A 17,585-nucleotide genomic window follows, 5' to 3' on the forward strand; every position below is an offset into this window, starting at 1 on the left:
GCTCTCTCCACCTGAGTGGCAACTTTCAAAGATCTATGAACATAGACCCCAAGATCCCTCTGTTCCTCCACCTCACTAAGAACCCTACCATTAACCCTGTATTCCGCATTCTTATTTGTCTTTCCAAAATGGACAACCTCACACTTGGCAGGGTTGAACTCCATCTGCCACTCCTCAGCCCAGCTCTGATGATGGTTGAATTAACGAAGTACAATAGACTGGCTTTCAATCTTTGGGAAATTATGCCTCAAAGATGGCATAGGCCATATTACCAGTCAACACAAAAAAATTAGGCTAAATGCAATAAAGGAGAACATTTAGAAAACAAGTGGAACTGAGGTTTTCCTCACTGCCTAAGGATGACTCAGAGTTTAAGTGCCTTTTTGTCAGCTACTCCTCCATTTCCGTGAGAGTTTTGGAAATCACCAGGCCATTATTGGTATCGTTAATTAACCTGTTCAGCTATGTTAGTGACATACCTCTGGAACAGGTAGGACTTGAATCCTATATGCTCACCATGCCACTGAATAAGTGTGCAGTTAATGGGGAACAGGTATGGTTTTGGGGTGGGGGGGAGAGGTTGCACAGTGGAGGGGCTCCTTATTTCACATTTCCAAGAGGGCAGTCCTAGACCAACAAACTATCAGAAACTAAAGCCTAATTCCATTAAGTGTTGCTTCTCCTATTGAATTGGAATTGGATTGGGTTGGCAGATAGGAAGTGGGGAATCTTAAAATGAGGTTGGATGGGAAGGAAGGCATCATGTCTTTCTCTAACTTGTCTCTATTGGTATTTTCCCAATAGCAGGGAAGGTATTGATGCCTACCTGCCACTTGGCAAATTGTGGCTTTGAAGTAGTCATTTTCAAGTTCTCTTCCTGATGATAGTAGTTAACTTGTCCAATTGCCTTGACCATGCAAATTTTGTTATTACTTCCATTGTGGATAAATACAGGCTCAACTGCATCCCACCTCATCCCCACATTGTTTATAGCTTAATAGAATCATTCTATGCATTTTAGTCATTCATGATTTGAGATGGCATAGTAGCTCAGTGGTTGGCACTGCTGCCTCAAACTGCCAGGGACTGGGGTTCAATTCCACCCTTGGGTGACTGTCCATGTGTAGTTTACATAATCTCATGTCTGTGTGGCATTCCTCACACAGTCCAAAAATGTCCAGGTTGTGGACTAATCATGGGAGATGCAGGGTTGCAGGGATAGGGTAAGGGGTTTGGATCTGGATGGGATGCTTTTTGGAGGGTTGATGTGAATTGGCTGAATGGCCTTTGTCCACATTGTAGAGATCCTATGATGATGTGAATCTGTTCCATTATTTGGATTTAGTGCCTTCTTTAAATTTAGTCGATGTGTTTTAACTTGAACTAAAAGGAACCTGTGTCCGTATTTAACATCTTCCAAACACATATTCTTGTCCATGGTACGCTATTTTTATGTCAACCTTTCTACTCGAAATTGACTTGGTGAGAACTCCAATATTGTTTATCATGGTTTGTTGACTTAAATAAAAGTAAAAGTGAAATATTTCACAAAGTAAATTTAATCCCATTTTTCATTTCAGTAATGGAATTGCTAATATAAAAATAGGTCTTGTCACGTAAAAATTATTACATATGGTGGACATCTAAAATGCAACTTTTTGTAGTTACAATTATTCGTAAATAAATCAATATATTTACATTCCACACCCACTTTATTGATCGTATGCTCTCTGATTGAAGATCCGGAACAGTCATGTGATCGAAAATGGCGGCGACCGCCCCGCACGATGACGTCACGGATAAAGCGGTCTATCCCGGCCTTGTGCGTGGTGCATTGTGGGTTTGGGATGGTCACCTGTTTGTCGTGCGCTGTTGTGCTGGGAAAGTGGTGCAAAGTGAGTTTCACCGGAGTTTGCAACTTCCCTTTGGTTGTGTGAGCTTGCAAAATTACAAAAGTTGAAAGTAGATTGTTTATACAGAGGTAAGGTGGAGTTTCAGGTTGTATAATATAAAAGGATTTGCCTCAGTGCTGAGGGTGGAGTTTGGAATAATGCTGCACAAAATGGGAACAGGAAGGCTACTCCCTGCCAGCATTCAATGGCTGATCTGCGATTTAACTCTGCATACTGAAACTACCTTTAGTCTATATAACACTTTATCAAGCTCAGTTTTAAAATTACGACTTGACGTGGCGCTCCCTACTATTAGTGAAAGACTTGGTTGCAGACAAAAAAAATTGTAGATGCTGAAATCCAAAGGGTTACACTCGAAACATCGATTTCTCCACCTCCTGGTGCTGCCTGGCTTGCTGTGTTCTTCCAGCTTCCTGCCTGTCTACGTTCCTGAAAGACAGCTCCTTAAGCTGAAGCATTACCTTATAAACCATGATTTCTTTACTGATTAAAAACTTGCCTATTGGCCATGCTAAATTGTCCATAATGTTCAGGGATTTGTAAGTTAGGTGCATTAGTCATGGGAAATCTCTAGAGTAATAGGGTAGGGGAATGGGAATGGGTCTGGGTGGGATGCTCCTCAGATGGTCGGTGTGGATTTGTTGGGTCAAATGGCCTGTTTTGATACTGTAGGAATTCTATCATTCTAGATTCACTGTCCTCAGAGTGAAGAAATTCCTTCTCATCGCTGCCTTAAATGAATGGCCTCTTACTCTAGGATTACGACCTTTGGTCTTTGACTCTTCCATAAAGGGAAACAACCTCTCAGCACCTATGTATTAAAGTCAACTAAACAGTGCAATGTATATTTGAGTTCAAAAGTGCTGACTAAATAAACAAACTGTTGAGATATTTTACATAAAGTTAAATGATTAATATCTGATTTAGCTATATTGATGCTGCTAGTGATCAGTAGAATTCAAATGGGACAGACAGGATTGAATAGCAATGTTCCCATTTCACATTCACAGTGACATTTGACTGATATCCTAGTGATGACATATGATGAAGTGGTGGGAGCCTGGTTTCTAATAGAGACAAAGGGATCAAGGACAAGAAAAACAGAAGTTGCTGGAAAAGCTCAACAGGTCTGGCAGCATCTATGGAGAGAAATCAGAGTTGTTTTAAGTCCAGTGACTCATCCTCAGAGGGATCATGGTTTGAATTCTCCCTTTAGAGATAGTAACATTATGCCTGTGACCTTGCTATTATCTTGTGTTTAGACATATGAGATATGATTAGATTAGATTACTTAGTGTAGAAACAGGCCCTTCAGCCCAACAAATCCACACCGACCTGCTGAAGCGCAACCCACCCAGACCCATTCCCCTACATTTACCCCTTCACCTAACCTGCACATGTTTGGACTGTGGGAGAAAACCCATGCAGACCCTGGAGAATGTGCAAACTCTACACAGACAGTTGCCTGAGGTGGGAATTGAACCCAGGTCTATTGGCGCTGTGAGTGCTAGCCACTGTGCCGCCCATTGCATGAATGTCACACATTCTGTCATAATTTTAAATATTTTCTTTGGTGATCTGTAGTTACAATCTGTAAATGTTAAGCCTTCAATTTTGCTTTTTTCTCTGGTCACCAGCCAGATTCCAAAGTGTCAGAATATTTCACTTAATCAGTTCAACATCTGTGCATTAGTATCTGCTTGAAAGTGGTGCTTTCCAGCCTTGCCAGTGGCATCTTGTGTCACCATTAATATTTATCGCTATCTCCTCAGGGTCCGTGGCAGCTTTGATCTGATTCTGAAGGATAGCAACAGGTACATCACACTTAATCAGTTCAACATCTGTGCTTTCCAGCCTTGCCAGTGGCATCTTGTGTCACCATTAATATTTACCCGTAAATCAACATCACCAAAAGAGTTTGCTGTTTCCCACAACAAAAACTGCACTTCAAAAAATACTTACTTAATTCTAAAATACTTTGGAATATACTGAGGTTGAGGGAGATTCTACATGAATCCACCCCTTTCTTTAAGCATTGTCAATGTTCTCATTAAGCTGTGTGCCCAGTGTGGGAGCTCGTGACTCAGCCTGGTTCCAAGTTATATTCAATGTATTCACAATCTGTTTTTCTAAAAAAAAGCTATTTAACATGACAAAATTCTACTGTAGACATTGAAAATTACAAAAGATTACAATTTAATCTCAGCTACTCTTCTTTGACCCAGTTCTGATTAGGGTCTTTGCATTGAGCATCTTGTCTTAATTACCATCATGTTCAAAAGCCGGCTGGATATTTGTTGAGATTCTGGGCTTTCCTCTTGGATTGGTGAGCCCTATATCATCTTGTGAAGCTGAGGGTCATCTAGTGATTGTTTGTCCCACAGGTTCTGGTGGATATCCAGTGTGTCAATTGCCAGAATGGAGGCTGTGGCACAGTGTGATGTACCTGTTGCTATCCTTCAGAATCAGATCAAAGCTGCCACGGACCCTGAGGAGATAGCGAAGCTTCAGAAAGAGTTGGAAAAGCTCCTTGAGGTAACTGAACAAATGGGATCTTTCCCTTCTAGTACTCGTTTGCTCTCGTCTCTTTGCAACAAATGACTGAATATTATCATTTGGTGATGGATTGTGTAGTGATAGAACTGGGAGCTGCCTGGCTGTGGGTTGTTGATGCCGATCTGCTTTGCAGTATGAAGTTGCTAACACCAGACAATTCCCTGAGCCCTCAGCAGTTTACATGGTTGTTTTGGTTGAAAGGAGAGTAAAATGGTAGATTTAGTCACAGTCAATCCCTTCTGAGGTGGTTGGGGTGTAACTAACAAATTTATTACATTACAGACAAGGGAACTGATCCGCCAGACAGTGCAGGAGATCGTTAAACTGGCTACAGACTCTGAGGAACAAGCTGAACGTATCCTTGCAACTAAACAGCACCTCACGGAGAAGGAAAAGTATTATGCTGCAGTGGAATATTTCCGAGTTGAGTGCTTTGACTGGCACAAGCAGGAGGTATGCTGTGACACTGGAATTTAGTGACTGACCAGCAGAAAAACAACCTGCGAATAGAACACAGCCATGAGTCCCTCAAGTCTGTCAGTCACTTCGTAAGATCTAGACTGATCTGTGGCTTAACTGCATTTGACCACCATTGCTCCATATCCCTTAACAAATTTAAAATCAACAATTGATTCAGCAATTGCCAGTTCCAAATTTCTACCATATTTTGAGTGTAGATGTATGTCTTAATTTCACACCTGTAAAAGTTGGCTCTTTTTTTTGACCTTGCTCCATGGTCCTATGTTCCCCAATGAGCAGAAATAATTTTGCCTCATTTCGGTTTAACCAGTCCATGCCAACCATAATCCTAAACTAGTGCTACCTGCCTGTGCTTGGTCCATATCCCTGTAAACATTTCTTTTAAAACCTGTAAGAAATCTAAAAGAAATGTCTTTAAACTAATGCAGCAAGTGGATGGGAATCTGAATTGTAGTTACAATGTACAGGAGGTTCAGGGTAGTGAGGTCAGGGGTAGATTTACAAGATTGCGAGAGGGCACCGGCAATGAAGATGTTGGTTTAAAATGCGTGTACTTCAATGCCAGGAGCATCCAGAGTAACATGGGTGAACTTGCAGCATGGGTTGGTACCCTGGCAATGTCCTTGTCAGTCTTTTCTGAACCCTTTCAAGTTTCACAACATCTTTCCAATAGGAAGAAGACCAGAATTGCACTCAATATTCCAACAGTGCCCTAACCAATGTCCTATACAGCTGCAACATGACCTCCCAACTCCTGTACTCAATACTCTGATCAATAAAGAAAAATATACCAAACACCACCTTCACTATCCTATCTACCTGCAACTCAAGGAGCTATGAACCTGCACTCCAAGGTCTCTTTGTTCAGCAACTCCCCAGGACCTTACCATTAAGTGTATAAGTCCTGCTAAGATTTGCTTTCCCAAAGTTAAGCACCTCACGTTTATCTAAATTAAACTCCATCTGCCACTTCTCAGCCCATTGGCCCATCTGATCAAGATCCCGTTGTATTCTGAGGTAACCTCCTTCGCTGTCTGCTGCACCTCCAATTTTGGTGTCATCTGCAAACCTACTAACTATACCTCTTATGCTCAAGTCCAAATCATTTATATAAATCATGAAACGTATTGGACCCAGCATCGGTCCTTGTGGCACTCCACTGGTCACAGGCTCCAGTCTGAAAAACAACCCTCCACCACCACCCTCTTGTCTTCTACCTTTGAGCCAGTTCTGTATCCAAATGGCTTGTTCTCCCTGTATTTCATGAGATCTAACCTTGCTAACCAATCTCCCATGGGGAAACTTGTCGAATGCCTTACTGAAGTTCACATAGATCACATCTACTGCTGTGCCCTCATCAATCCTCTTTGTTACTCCTTCAAAAAACTCAATCAAGTTTGTGAGACATGATTTCCGATGCATACAGCCAAGTTGACTATCCCTAATCAACTCACCTGTGACTATCAATGATACAAATGTTGGCAAAGGGTATAAGAGGGAGGATTTATAAACATCTGGAAAGGAATAATTTGATTAGAGATAATCAACACAGTTTTGTGAAGGGTAGGTCATGCCTCACTAACCTTACTGAGTTCTTCGAGAAGGTGACAAAACATGCGGATGAAGGTAAGGTGGTTGATGTGGTGTACATGGACTTCAGTAAGGTATTTGATAATGTTCCACACGGTAGGCTATTGCACAAACTAAGAAATTTTGGGATTGAAGGTGATTTAGCGGTTTGAATCAGAAATTGGCTAGCTGAAAGAAGACAGAGTGGTTGATGGGAAATGTTTAGCCTGGAGCTCAGTTACCAGTGGTATGCCGCAAGGATTTGTTTGGGGCCACTGCTGTTACTCATTTTTATAACTGATCTGGAGGTGGACGTAGAAGATGGGTTAACAAATTTGCAGATGACAGTAAGGTAGGCGGAGTTGTGGGTAGTGCCAAAGGATATTGTGGGTTACAGAGGGACATAGATGCAGAGCTGGGCTGAGAGGTGGCAAATTGAGGTAGTTCACTTCGGAAGAAGTAACAAGAATGCAAATTACTGGGCTAATGGCAAAAGTCTTGGCACTGGAGATGAACAGAGAGATCTCAGTGTCCAGGTGCATAAATCCCTCAAAGTTTCCACCCAGGTTGATAGGGTCGTTAAGAAGGCATATGGTGTGTTGCCATTTATTGGTAGGGGATTGAGTTTTGGAGCCACAAGGTCATGCTTCAGCTGTACAAGACACTGGTAAGGCCGCACCTGGAGTATTATGGGCAGTTCTGGTCACTGCATTATAGGGAAGATGTGGAAGCTTTGGAAAGGATTCAGAGGAGATTTACTAGGATGTTGCCTGGTATGGGGGGGAAGGTCTTATGAGGGGACTGAGGCAGTTTTCATTGGAGAGAAGAAGGTTGAGAGGTGACTTAATCAAGACATATAAGGTAATCAGAGGGTTAGATAGAGTGGACAGTGAGAGCCTTTTTCCTCGGATGGTGAAGGCTAACATAAGGGGACATAGCTTTAAATTGAGGGGTGATAGATTTAGGACAGATATTAGGGGTAGTTTGTAAACTCAGAATAGTCGGGGTGTGGAACGGCCTACGTGCAACAGTAGTAGACTTGCCGACATTAAGGGTATTTAAATGGGCATTGGACATATATATGGATAATAATTGAATGGTGTAGGTTAGATGGGCATCAGATTAATTTCTAAGGTCGGCGTAATATCAAGGACTGAAGGGCCTGTACTGCGCTGTAACGTTCTATTTTTTATGTTCTAAATCTAGAAATAAGTCTGAATCTCAGGAGCATCAAGTTGCTTTGAAAAAGAAGTGGTGTTGTGTGTCTTAAAAAATATTAATGTAGTTCAGTGGTTAACACTGCTGCCTCTCAGCGTCAGGGACCTGTATTTGATTCCAGCCTGTGTAGAATTTGCACATTCTCCCCATGTCAGCGTGGGTTTCCTCTGGGTGCTCCGGTTTCCTCCCATAATGCAGGTTAGGTGAATTGGCCATGCTAAATTGCCCACAGTGTTCAGGGATATATAAGGTAGGACCATTAATCAGGAGTAAATCTCGAGCAATAGGGTAGGGGAATGGGTTTGGGTGGGTTACTCTTTGGAGCGTCGGTGTGGACTTGTTGGGCCAAGTGACCTGTTTCCACACTGTCGGGTTTCTATGATTCAAGATAAGTTCCTGGGTCCCGATGGGATCTATCAAAGACTATTGAGGGAGGCAAGAGAACAAATTGCTGAAGCATTGACAGACATCTTTAAATCCTCTTTAGCCACAGGTGAGGTCCCACAAGCCTGGAAAATAGCCAATGTTGTCCTATTGTTTAAGAAGGGTAGCAGGGATAATCCAGGAAATTACAGGATTGTGAGCCTCATGTCAGTGGCAGGGAAACTATTGGAAAAGATTCTCAGGGACAAGATCTAGGTGCATTTAGAAGCAAATGGATTTATTAGCGATAGACGGCATGGTTTTGTTTGGGCGAGGTCACGTCTCACTAACTTGATTGAGTTTTTTTTTGAGGAGGTAACGAAGATGTGTGAGGGAAAAGAGGTTGATGTTGTCTGCATGGATTTCGGTAAAGCCTTTGACAATATCCCTCATAGCAGACTGGTACAAAAGGTAAAGTAACATGGCATCAGGTGAGCTGGCAAGATTGATACAGAACAGGTTGAGTCAAAGGAGACAGAGGGTAGCAGTGGAAGCATGCTTTTCAGAATGGAGAGTTGTGACTACTGGTGTTCCACAGGGATCAGTGCTGGGACCTCTGCTGTTCATAGTCTACATAAATGATTTGGGAAAACGTGACTGGTCTAATTAGTATGTTTATGGATGATACAAAGATTGGTGGAGTTGCAAATAGTGAGGAGAATTGTCAGAGGATACAGCACCATATGGATCAATTGGAAACATGGGCAGAAAAATAGCAGTTGGAGTTTAATCCAAACAAATGTGAGATGATGCATTTTGGAAGGTCAGGTACAGGTGGAAATTATGCAGTGATTGGCAGAACCCTTGGGAGTGTTGATATGTAGAGGGATCTGGATGTGCTGGTCCACAGATCACTGAAGGTGGCAGTAAGGTCACAAAAAAGGCCTATGGAATGCTTGCCTTCATTGGAAATGGCATTGTGTGTAAGGATAAGCAAGTTATGCTGCAACTTTATAGAACTTTAGTTAGGCCACACTTGGAATATTGCGTACCGTTCTGGTCACCACACTACCAGAAGGATGTGGATGCTTTGGAGATGATACAGAAACAGTTTATCTGGATGTTGCCTGGCATGGGAAATTTTAGCTATGAAGAAAGGCTGGATAGACTGGGTTTGTTTTCACTGGAACACAGAAGGATCTGAGGGGTGACTTGAAAGAAGTTGATAAGATTGTTAATAGCATGGATAAAATGGAAAGTATGAGGCTTTTTCCCAGAGTGCTAGGGTCAATTAATAGGGACACAGGACCAGGGTGGGGGCTTGGGGGGAGGTGGTGGGGTGTGTTAAAAAAAAAAGATGTGCAAAGCAAGTTTTCACACAAAGAATGGTGAGTATCTGGAACACGCTGCCAGAGCAGGTGGTGGAAGCAGACACAATAGCAGCATTCAGGAAGTGTCTTGGCAAATTCACGAATAGGAAGGGAATAGAGGGATGCTGATCCTGTAAGTGAAGATATCTTTAGAATGGAAGGGCAGGGTGTGCCAGTGCGAGCTTGGAGGGTCAAATGGCCTGTTCCTGTGCTGTTTTCTTTCTTGAGCATCTGCTATCTTAGAATCATTCTGGTAAATCTACATTCCACTTCTTCCAAGGCTACTCTATCCTAATAAGGTATGGTAGCCAGAACTGCTCACAGAACTACCAGTGTGTTCTAACCAGGTTTTTGTATAGCTGAAGCATGGCATCTCCTTTTTTGTATTTCATTCCTCGACACAAAAGGACAAGTAGTCTAGCCTACTTGATTATTTTCTGCTGTTGACGTTTTAATGAGCTGTCTATCTGAACTGTGGATAATCTTTGGAGTATCAAGTGCAGTTTCCAGTCTATAGGTGTGTCTCCTACATCAGTAGCACTTTGAGGGATTATTTAAAAGCAAAATATTGACAATGCTGGAAAAACTCAACAGGAACCATCTGAGGGGAGAGAAAAATAGGGTTAAGTTTTCAGATTAATAACCTTCTGTCTGTTCTAATCTTAAAACCTGGGAGAGAAGCCATTTGGCCCCGAGGATTTGTTACCATTTAGTGCCATTATTTTCTTCATTATTTTTCTCTTTAGGTCAATTTTGTTGAGTCCCTGTCCCTTACTCATTAACAATTAATTTGGCCAGCTGACTAATTCCTCTCCTGTAAACATTGATACAAAGTAATTATTGAACAGTGTGCTATTTCCTTATTGTTATTCATTGAATTATTAAAATATTGTGAGATTTTGAATCTCTTAATTTCTTTGTGCAGTCTTTTTGTAGCTCTTTCTTACTATTTTTTTCACCCTTTGTTCCTTCTGTTTTTCCCAGTTGTTGGGATCTTCTCTTGGCCCCCCAACTTTAATTTCAGCATAAGTACCACTTTTCCTAGCTATTAATAGTTCTGATGAAGAGTCACCAGACTCAAAACATTAACTCTGCTTTCTTCCCACAGATGCTGCCAGTCCTGTTGAGTTTGGCAATTTCTGTTTTTGTATTCAATTCCTTTATCATTTTAGAGCATCTCATTATTGTAACTGATGTTGACACCAAGTAGAATTGTTTATCTGTGGTTCTGTTGTTGCAGTATGAATATGCTCGTCACCAGCTGAGTGCCTTTGTCAATTTGTGTGAACAGCGGGTCCCACTGACACGGTACAGTATTACTCAACAACTGCATACTTGGATATTAAGTTAACGTCTAGTGAAAGATTTGATGTTAAGAAATATTGAGAAACAATGCAACCTAATACAAGAAGAAGGTTGAAAACAGAGTGGACTATTAGTGGCAAATACATTTAAACATAAATAAGGTAATACTTTAGTTGGAAAAGAGAAATATAAATTACACCTCATAAAATACAAAGCAAAGATATAGAAAAACAAAGATGTAGAAAAGCAAAGAGATCAATTGTTAAATGTACATAAATGATTAAAGCAGCATCGCAGGTCAGCAAAACAATTAAAAATGTCAACAAAACTCAGAAATATATCTTCAGAGATTTTTAAAAATTCATTAGTGGGATGTGGAGCCATTGCTGGATGAGCCATTGTTTTAGCACTGTTCCTATTTGCCCTAGAATCATAGTCATACAGCACAGAAACAGATCCTTCAGTCCAACTCATTTGCACCGACCAGACATCCCAATCTGACCAAGTCCTATTTGCCAGCATTCACCCTGTATCCCTCTAGACCTTTCCTATTCGTATACTCATCCAGATGCCTTTTGAATACTGTAATTGTACCCACCTCCATCATTTCCTTTGGCAGTTTGCTCCATACACTACCATCCTCTGCATGAAGATGATCCCCAAGAGGTCCTTTTTAAATCTTTCCTGTCTCACTTTAAACCCATGCCCTCTAGTTTTGGACCTCCGACCCTAGAACAAAGATCTTGGGTATTCGCCTTGTCCATGCCTCTTATGATTTTATAGCCCTCTATAAGGTCACCCTTCAGAAGATGATAGTGAGCTGTGTTCTTGAACTACAGCAGTTAATTTGCAGTAGGTAGTCCTGTAATACCATTGGGGTGGTGTGTGGTTTCCAAGTATCACTGAAGGAATGACTATATATTTCTAAGTCTGGATGATTGTAACTTAGAGGGGACCTTGCAGGTGGTGATGTCCACATGTACCTATTGCCCTTGCCCTTCTAGATGGTAGATTTGTTTGTTTGGAAGATGTTATCTAAGGAGCCATGGAGTATTTCTGTAGTTCATCCTGTAGATGGTACACAGTGTGCGACTGAGCATCTGAGGTGGAGGAGGAGAATGTTTAGAACATAGAAAAGTACGGCACAGAACAGGCCCTTTGGCCCACGATGTTGTGCCAAGATTTAATCCTAATGTAAAATTTAGTAACTTAACCTACGCACCCCTCAACTCACTGCTTTCCATGTGCATGTCCGGCAGTCACTTAAATGTCCCCAATGACTTTGCTTCCACCACCACAGCTGGCAACGCATTCCACACATTCACTACTCTCTGCGTAAAAAACCTACCTCTGACGTCTCCTTTATACCTTCCTCCTAATATCTTCAAACTATGACTTCTTGTGCCAGTCCATCCTGTCCTGGGGAAAAGTCTCTGGCTGTTGACTCTGTCTATTGCTCTCATTATCTTGTATACCTCGATCAGGTCACCTCTCTTCCTCCTCCTGTCCAGAGAGAAAAGTCTGAGCTTATTCAACCTTTCTTCATAAGGCAAGCCCTCCAGTCCAGGCAGCATCCTGGTAAACCTTCTTTGCACCGTCTCCAAAGCCTCTGTATTTTTCCTGTAGTAGGGCGACCAGAACTGTACACAATATTCCAAGTGTGGTCTCACCAGGGACTTGTAGAGTTGCAGCAAAACCTCGCAGCTCTTAAACTCAATCCCCCTGTTAATGAAAGCCAAAACACCAAATGCTTTCTTAACAACCCTATCTACTTGGGTGGCAACTTTGAGGGATCTATGTACTTGCACACCCAGATCCCTCTGTTCCTCCACACTGCCAAGAATCCTGTTATTAATCCTATATTTGTGGATGTGGTGCCAATCAAGTGGGCTGCTTTATATTGGAGGAGAAAGTGAGGTCTGCAGATGCTGGAGATCAGAGATGGAAATGTGTTGCTGGAAAAGCGCAGCAGGTCAGGCAGCATCTAGGGAACAGGAGAATCGACGTTTCGGGCATTAGCCCTTAATCTGAAGGGCTAATGCCCGAAACGTCGATTCTCCTGTTCCCTAGATGCTGCCTGACCTGCTTTATATTGGATCATGTCAAGCTTCTTGAATGTTATTGGAGCTGCTCTCATCCAAGCAAGTGGTCAGTATTCCATCACACTCCTGATTTATGCCTTGTTGTTGGTGAACAGGAGTCAGAAGCCAAGTTAGTTGTGTGGGATTCATATTTATATGGTTAGTTGTATTTATATTGCTAGTCTAACTCAGTTTCTGGTCAATTGTAATTCCCAGTATGTTGATACTGGGAGATTCAGAAATGGTAATGTCATTGAATGCCAAGAGGTGATGGTTAAATTCTTTCTTAAAAACATAAAAATAAGGATTGTTTCAGTGTCTGAGATGGATGAATGAAATAGTGAAGTTATGCTAAATTTGTATCAGACCTTGGTTGGGCCACACTTTGGGTACTTTAATTTTCCTGGTTTCCTTATGATAAAAAGATGTACAAGAGCGGCACCAGAACTAAATAATTATAACTATGACAAAGATAACAGGTTTGAGCTTTTTTCCGAAGAAAAGAGGAGACTTGATCATGGTTTCTAAAATTATGAATAGATTGGAAGGATAAATGTAACAATCACTTGATGGTTACTAATAAATCCAATAGAGAAATTAGAAACTTCAGTCAATGATTGGAATGCTAATTTTCTTAATACAACTGTGGTTGATGCAAATAACTTAGGTACTTTCAAAAACAAACTGAGGATCACATGAGAGCAAAAGGGAACCAAAGGCAAAGCTGAAATACTGAGGCTGCTTCTTGTTTTCGAGAGAAATGAAAGGAGACTCATGTAGATAATAAACATCTGTGAAGAGAGATTCAGAGCTAACTCTTCAGATTAATGACCTTTCAGAGTCCTGATGAAGGTGCATTGACCCTGATACATTGACTAGATTCTGTCGCCACAGATGACACACTATCGGCTACTCCAGTATTTTCCGTATTTATCTCAGATTTACATATAGGTTAGTGAAGTGCCTGTTGCTGTGCAGTGTATTCCATATAAAGTTTATGCAATTAAATTGTCCTAAAGCTTTTCTCCTAAAATAAATGGCGTAAATTCAATTATATAAATGCTGAGAAGGTGTAATCGTGACAAGTGCTAAGTGCAGATATTTCCAATTATGACAATAATACTTCTGTTGAATGAAAATCTATTACGTCAGTTATTGCAAAATTATTTACTTACCCAGAAACTGGGAAACAGGCTATCAACTTTGAGTATAACAAATGACAAACTTGGCCGTCAAGCAGGGAAACCTAAGCATGGCCAGTGGTCCCCAAAGTTAACACCTCTTTTTAGTTGTTGATTCTGGCTGGCCAAATTGCAAATTCTGTCTGTGTATTAATTGTTGAAGTATTACCAGATGTCATTACAAAATGATGTATAGGATTTGCACAACAAATTTAAGGCATTGGGAAGCACGTAAGTTATCAGCTTAAAAGACTCTAAACCTCGTCAAGTTGAATCTAATAAAGCTTTTTGAAAATTGGTGGCTCACTGAATCGTTTGTCTCAGAAAGTACCAGGTCCATCAAATTATCTGATTTGTTGTCAAAGTTCATCCCTATCTGAACTTCAGTGGTACATCTTCTAGGAGAAAGTGAGGACTGCAGATGCACGAGATCAGAGCTGAAAATGTGTTGCTGGAAAAGTACAGCAGGTCAGGCAGCATCCAAGGAGCAGGAGAATCGACGTTTCGGGCATGAGCCCTTCTTCAGGAAGAAGGGCTCATGCGCTTTTCCAGCAACACATTTTCAGTTCAGTGGTACACCCACTTACAGAATAAACCAAAAGCCAAACAACACAGAAACCTGAAATAAAAGAGCAAGTACTAGAGTAGCAGTTAAGGCAGTGTCTGTGGAGAGAGAAACTGAGTAAGTATTTCAGTTCAATAATCTTTAGTCAGAACTCTGAAAGTTCATGAATCTGAAGCATTAACTCTGAATCTCTTTTCCACAGATGCTGCCAGATTTGCTAAGCAAGTCCAGCATTTTCTGCAGAATAAATATTACTTTTAGATATCTTTTCTGTGTTTTGTCTTGGTAAATAAGCTATATTGTAATCACTTTGTCTTTGAACAGAATCAAAGAAGCAATCAACCAAGTGAGCAAGAAGCTGAAGAAGTGACAGTGGACCCCTCCCACCTCCATTTAATGGAGGCAAGCATCTCCCTCTCTTGTTTTATCTCTTGCAAATGGAATCAAAAAGTTTGAAGCTGCTGGGTTCTGTCTCTCATGCTGCTGTTTCAGCCGAATTATTTAGAATAACTGGATGTGGGGTCAGTACTGACCAGCAAGTCACCTGATACAAAATCAAACCATAAAGAATCCTTATACATTTTTTATATATATCATGCACTGAAAATATAACTACTTGGCATTCATAAAGTAAATTCTGTTATATAACATGCTTTGTTAATGTAATACGCACGCACTTGTCATGTCAATTTTGAAGCCTTGAGGTATACAAAAGGATAGACTGTTTGCCTCTAGGCCATGCTCATTGTATACTATGGTTTACAGGACAGATCCTGTATTGATCCCACAAGGATAAATCACGTGGTTACCTGATAGGTGCACTAGTCAGGACCACTTGGTTTTACGTACAATTGTTACTGCTATTGTTACTGGGGCATTGTCTTTATTTAGGGGATCAACTTATTGCTTTGGGAGGGTGGAGGAAATGTTTACTGTGTGAAGCATTTGATGAAATGAGTGATATCATTCTGTAGTCCATCTGCAAACAAAAGGAAATTTTTCAGCAAAAATCACTTACTTGAAGAATGTGTCACTTTAAAAATACTAGCATTTTCAGGAATGAGGTCAAATGTCGATTTACTGTTTGATTAATTTCACCGTATTCTGTGATTTTAATTTTCCAAGATATATCCATTTCCTCCTGAACTAATTTCTATCAATTCCTTTATTTGTTTCATTAATACTGAATTAACACAGGCTTGTCTAGGCTTCTCTATGATTGGAGAGTCCATCTTCATGAATTGGGCTCTGTAACATTTTAATTGAGTCTCTTGATATTTGAACTTTTTACTGCAGTAGACATTTTGCCTGGCTTAGTTCACAGATCCTCCACTTGAATTTTTTGGTTCAGATCTGTAAATCTATTCTTTTCACTTGGTTTTAGAGATCCCACTGGATTGTCAACATCACCTTCCTACTTATCGGATTATACAACAAAAATACTGCATGAATAAAGGCCATTCAATCCTTTAAATTTATTCCATCCAGAGTCCACATCTAATTGACCATCAAGAATCTCTGTCCCACATTGTGTCAAAGTCCCCACATTTGAAAATGTCGATTTCCTTTAAAGAACTCCTGCAGCAATTTAAAAACAAACAAGTGTCATTAATATCTCTCTAGCCTTCAATTTCCTTTCTCAACAGATGCAGGCAAAGCTTGAATTAAATACCACCTGGTCTCAAAACTGCCCAGTTTCATCTACTTTAGCCATTCATATTTCCAGCCTGCAACGTTTTGTCCAAATCAAACTGTTTATTTACTTCTTGATACCTTCCACTTATTTGAAGGGTAAGTCATGTCATCTTGGAACGCCTTCAGTTCTTGTCCCTGAACTTATGGTACCTATAGAATTCTTGTTTTAGGTCATACTATGAAGCTCCTGAGTTGTGTTAGAAAACATGCTTTTGTTTGGAAACACAATAATATTTTGAAACCATCTATAACAGTTATGAAGGTATACAAAAAAAAATATTTTTTACTAAACTTTTTCTCTTCATTTCCTATGACTGCACTTTTAAAGTAATTATTTGGCTGCGAAGCACTTTAAGATATCACTGAGTTATGAAAGATGTTTTATAAATGTATTTGCTATCACTAATTTTGTTTTAAATAAACAACTTAGGTATTGTTCCAATTGACTTTGCTTGTCATCTCTTTCCTTCCCCATGTTCTTTAGTAGTGGAGGCATGTGTTAATATGTCTCAACGCTGAGGCTAAGATGACCCTTAAACTTCTCAGGGATTATTAGAACCATTTTCTGTTGAATTTATTTTAAATTTACTGTTTTGGTCAGCTCTGAGAGCAGGTGAGAATGAGAGTTTTATGGGTTAATGCTGAACTAATATCTAGCTTTTCCTTAACTTAATAGTTAACTAAATTTCACTGATTAAATTAATTCTTTTTATTTGAACCTGAAAACAAGAGTGCACATACTGAGGGCATGTGCAGCTGTTTATGAGGTGAGAGGTTAAAACTAGTTTCCAAAGCTTGAATTGAATTGTTTTCTTTTATGAAGCATCATACGAGGCCTCCATAGTACTGTTTTGAACTTCACTGAATCCTGATTTGGGTAACGTGGGAGTTTTGGTGATGAGAAGAAAGAGGTGCTCCTTTCTTTTTCAACCTCCAGTAGTTGACTCTTATTTTGGGACAGGTGAAGAAGCTGATTTGCTATTCTGTTACTCAAATTCTAACAAAGATTTTTAATATATGCTATGGTAGATCAGCTCAGCTGAGTGGAACATACAGCATGTGGAAAGTAACAGATGCATGTGTCCTATTTGTAGGAAGTGTTACAAACTGCACAGGTTTGAGCTCTGTGTTTCAGAACTTGTGCAGTAACGGGAGTACATCGACAGGCAGAGAGCTACAAGGAATCCCGTCTACCTGGATTCACCTGTTCCTACCGCACCATTCCGCCCCTCTCCCCACCCAAACCCTTCTCCTACCTCCCTCCTTTATCTGCAGCTCCCCTCACCCCC

The 17,585-nt window shown here is 40.6% G+C and overlaps 1 protein-coding gene across 1 annotated transcript; it reads left to right on the forward strand.

The window, feature by feature from the left end:
- Positions 1 to 3,016: 3,016 nt before the first annotated feature.
- LOC122561805 (legumain-like) lies at positions 3,017 to 16,742 on the forward strand. Its single transcript, XM_043713983.1, has 5 exons — positions 3,017 to 3,040; positions 4,298 to 4,448; positions 4,752 to 4,922; positions 10,710 to 10,777; positions 14,926 to 16,742. The coding sequence occupies exons 2-5, from the start codon at positions 4,332 to 4,334 to the stop codon at positions 14,969 to 14,971; spliced, it is 402 nt and encodes a 133-aa protein (XP_043569918.1). The 5' UTR covers positions 3,017 to 3,040; positions 4,298 to 4,331; the 3' UTR covers positions 14,972 to 16,742.
- The last annotated feature ends 843 nt before the right edge of the window (positions 16,743 to 17,585 follow it).

The sequence above is a fragment of the Chiloscyllium plagiosum genome, chromosome 23 (assembly GCF_004010195.1).
Source record: "Chiloscyllium plagiosum isolate BGI_BamShark_2017 chromosome 23, ASM401019v2, whole genome shotgun sequence".
In the NCBI taxonomy this organism is placed as follows: domain Eukaryota; kingdom Metazoa; phylum Chordata; class Chondrichthyes; order Orectolobiformes; family Hemiscylliidae; genus Chiloscyllium; species Chiloscyllium plagiosum.

Excerpts from the sequence above, each read along its gene's own strand:
- LOC122561805 (XM_043713983.1), top strand. The coding sequence starts at position 4,332 with ATGGAGGCTGTGGCACAGTGTGATGTACCTGTTGCTATCCTTCAGAAT. Across the intron at positions 4,449-4,751 it reads AGTTGGAAAAGCTCCTTGAG|ACAAGGGAACTGATCCGCCA; the intron begins GTAACTGAACAA and ends ATTACATTACAG. Across the intron at positions 4,923-10,709 it reads TTGACTGGCACAAGCAGGAG|TATGAATATGCTCGTCACCA; the intron begins GTATGCTGTGAC and ends CTGTTGTTGCAG.